General features: G+C 41.7%; 1 protein-coding gene across 1 annotated transcript; it reads left to right on the top strand.

Moving 5' to 3' along the window:
- The first annotated feature begins 182 nt into the window (after positions 1-182).
- zmat2 (zinc finger, matrin-type 2) lies at positions 183-2,318 on the top strand. The gene is made up of 4 exons (XM_042480997.1): positions 183-221; positions 1,264-1,363; positions 1,477-1,600; positions 2,191-2,318. Exons 1-4 carry the CDS (start codon positions 204-206, stop codon positions 2,285-2,287), a joined length of 339 nt encoding a protein of 112 aa, XP_042336931.1. The 5' UTR covers positions 183-203; the 3' UTR covers positions 2,288-2,318.
- The last annotated feature ends 39 nt before the right edge of the window (positions 2,319-2,357 follow it).

Here is a 2,357-nt window from a genome sequence, read left to right as displayed (position 1 = left end):
AAATATTAAATACAACTAATTGTTTCATGTTATTAATACAATAATTTTAATATATACGAAATAAAACGTAATCTTTCGTACATAATTAATGATTCATTAAAAACGGCGTAATGTGTCTCCGGTGCGGCGCGCGGCGCTATGACGCTTCTTAGAGACAAACACCGACTTTACGACCTGCCGTAAACCGTCAACAGCTAAACAAGATGGCGTCCGGCAGCGGGGTGAGTCTCTGATCTGTTTTTTGACGTCTCAAAACCTAAAATAACGAAAAATTTTTAATATTCTTCGACTTCCGCCCGCGTGAGTCTGCGTGTCAGAGCTGGCAGCGGCTCACACCGGCTCCGGTTAACCGTTTAGACACCGTCTGGAGCGGCTAACAGCTAACGGCTAACTGCTAACAGCTAACGGAGGCTAACCGGTTAGCTTCGAAAGAGATAAACAATAAAGTTCCCGTTTCCGGTTTCATCTAAAGACAAATTAAATCTTCTCATTCGTAAAACGTCACGTGTTTATTTGACGTGATTAGTGATAATTATCATTTACGTAGCAGCTAACTGTTAGCCTGCGGCGCTAGCTGCAGCAACAAAAAGATTTCCAGGCGGATTTCTTCAGAATAAAACTAAACAAAAATATTTTATTTGTATATTTTAGATTAAAAAAAGACCAAATCTGCAGCAGCAGAATCTGACGTCACCGAGAGGACTGAAACCCTCCTTATACTCAGACGGTATTTAGGGACTGTTCGTTATTTACGAGGAGGGGGACTTTTATTTCATTTTTAAGGGCAGGACATACAACCTTAAAGGGTTATATTTTGTATTTATGTTACAGCCGATTTTTAAAGACAAGAAGGCGCGTTTATACATCAAAACATTTTAGCAATTTTTAAATAAATTTTGGCAGCTTTCATTTTCTTATTTTGCCTTTTTTGTTAAAACAAATATTTGTTTTATTTAATATTTTGACAATGTGTTGTGATTTTTTTCTCTAAAATATTTTGGTGATTTATTTATTTTATTTGGCGATTTTAATTTTCTTTCAAAACTGATGCTATTTGAAAAGTGTAGACGTTATGGTCTCCTGTCATGAAGAGACACTTTGTAACAGCAGATTCATCAGCGTCTGCGGAAAAAAACAATTCTTCCAAAACTCAAAAGCAGCAGAAGAACCGAAGAGTTAAATAAATAAATGTGGTAAAAAAACAGAAAATAAAACTGTAACAGACGGTCACGTTATCAGTTAACTGTCCTCTTCTTCTTGCAGTCCGGTAAGAACGACTTCCGCAGGAAGTGGGACAAAGACGAGTATGAGAACTTGGCTCAGAAACGCCTGGCGGAGGAGCGAGACCGAGAGCGGCGCGATGGTGACGATCTGACCTCATTTCCTTTCTGATTTCAGACATAAAGAAATCGTTAATCAAAGAGGAAAATCGTGTTTTTGTCGTTGGAAGTTTGACACGTTCATCGTCTCTTTCAGGGAAAACGGCCCCGCCGGTCAAGCGCGACCTCCTGCGTCACAGAGACTACAAAGTGGATCTGGAGTCCAAACTGGGGAAGACCATCGTCATCACGAAGACCACGCCGCAGGCCGAGATGGGCGGGTACGAACACGCTCTCACGCCACATTTTACTTTTCAACGAATCACAGCGAGCAGCGGCGGAGAGCGGTCGCGTGACGTCTGCGGATAAGCTGCGGCGAAACGAGAAGTCGGGACGGTTAAACTTTCGGCAGCGAATAGCGGCGAGAAAATTCCTGCAGCCAATCAGTGACCAGAGTCCTCTTTTCAGGGTTCACACACCTTTTTATCAATAACTTTCCAGGACTTTTCCAGGACGTTGAGGCAAATTTTAAAGAGATAGAAAAACAAAAAAAATCTTTAAAAATTACAGATTTGTGACTGTAATTTTTCTAAAAGTTTCAGGTTATTTTTACTTTTTCAAAACTTTGAGGCCTGGAAATTGTATTTGCAAATTCACCGACTTTTCCAGGTTTTTCATGACCGTACAAACGCGGTTTTTGACAGAACCTCTTCCTGCCTAAACGCGTGAACACGCCCCCGAGCTGCAGAAAAATGTCCTCGCAGAGAGCCGATGTTCTCCGCCGCTCGCCGTGTTTTCAGTGAAAACGTCAGTTCAGAGCGAAATCAGATGAAAACACGTTCGTTCTCACGGCTCCATTCTTCTCTTTCAGTTATTACTGCAACGTCTGCGACTGCGTCGTCAAAGACTCCATCAACTTTCTGGATCACATCAACGGAAAAAAACGTGAGTTGACATCCATGAAGTGACAACCAATCAGCTGTCGGCGTTAGTCCGTAACTCTGTGTGTGTGTGTGTGTGTGTGTGTGTGTGTGTGTG

Source organism: Plectropomus leopardus, unplaced genomic scaffold, assembly GCF_008729295.1.
Source record: "Plectropomus leopardus isolate mb unplaced genomic scaffold, YSFRI_Pleo_2.0 unplaced_scaffold27066, whole genome shotgun sequence".
Lineage (NCBI taxonomy): Eukaryota > Metazoa > Chordata > Actinopteri > Perciformes > Serranidae > Plectropomus > Plectropomus leopardus.
The sequence above is the reverse complement of the archived record's forward strand: the minus strand, read 5'-3'. Positions and strand labels throughout refer to the sequence as shown.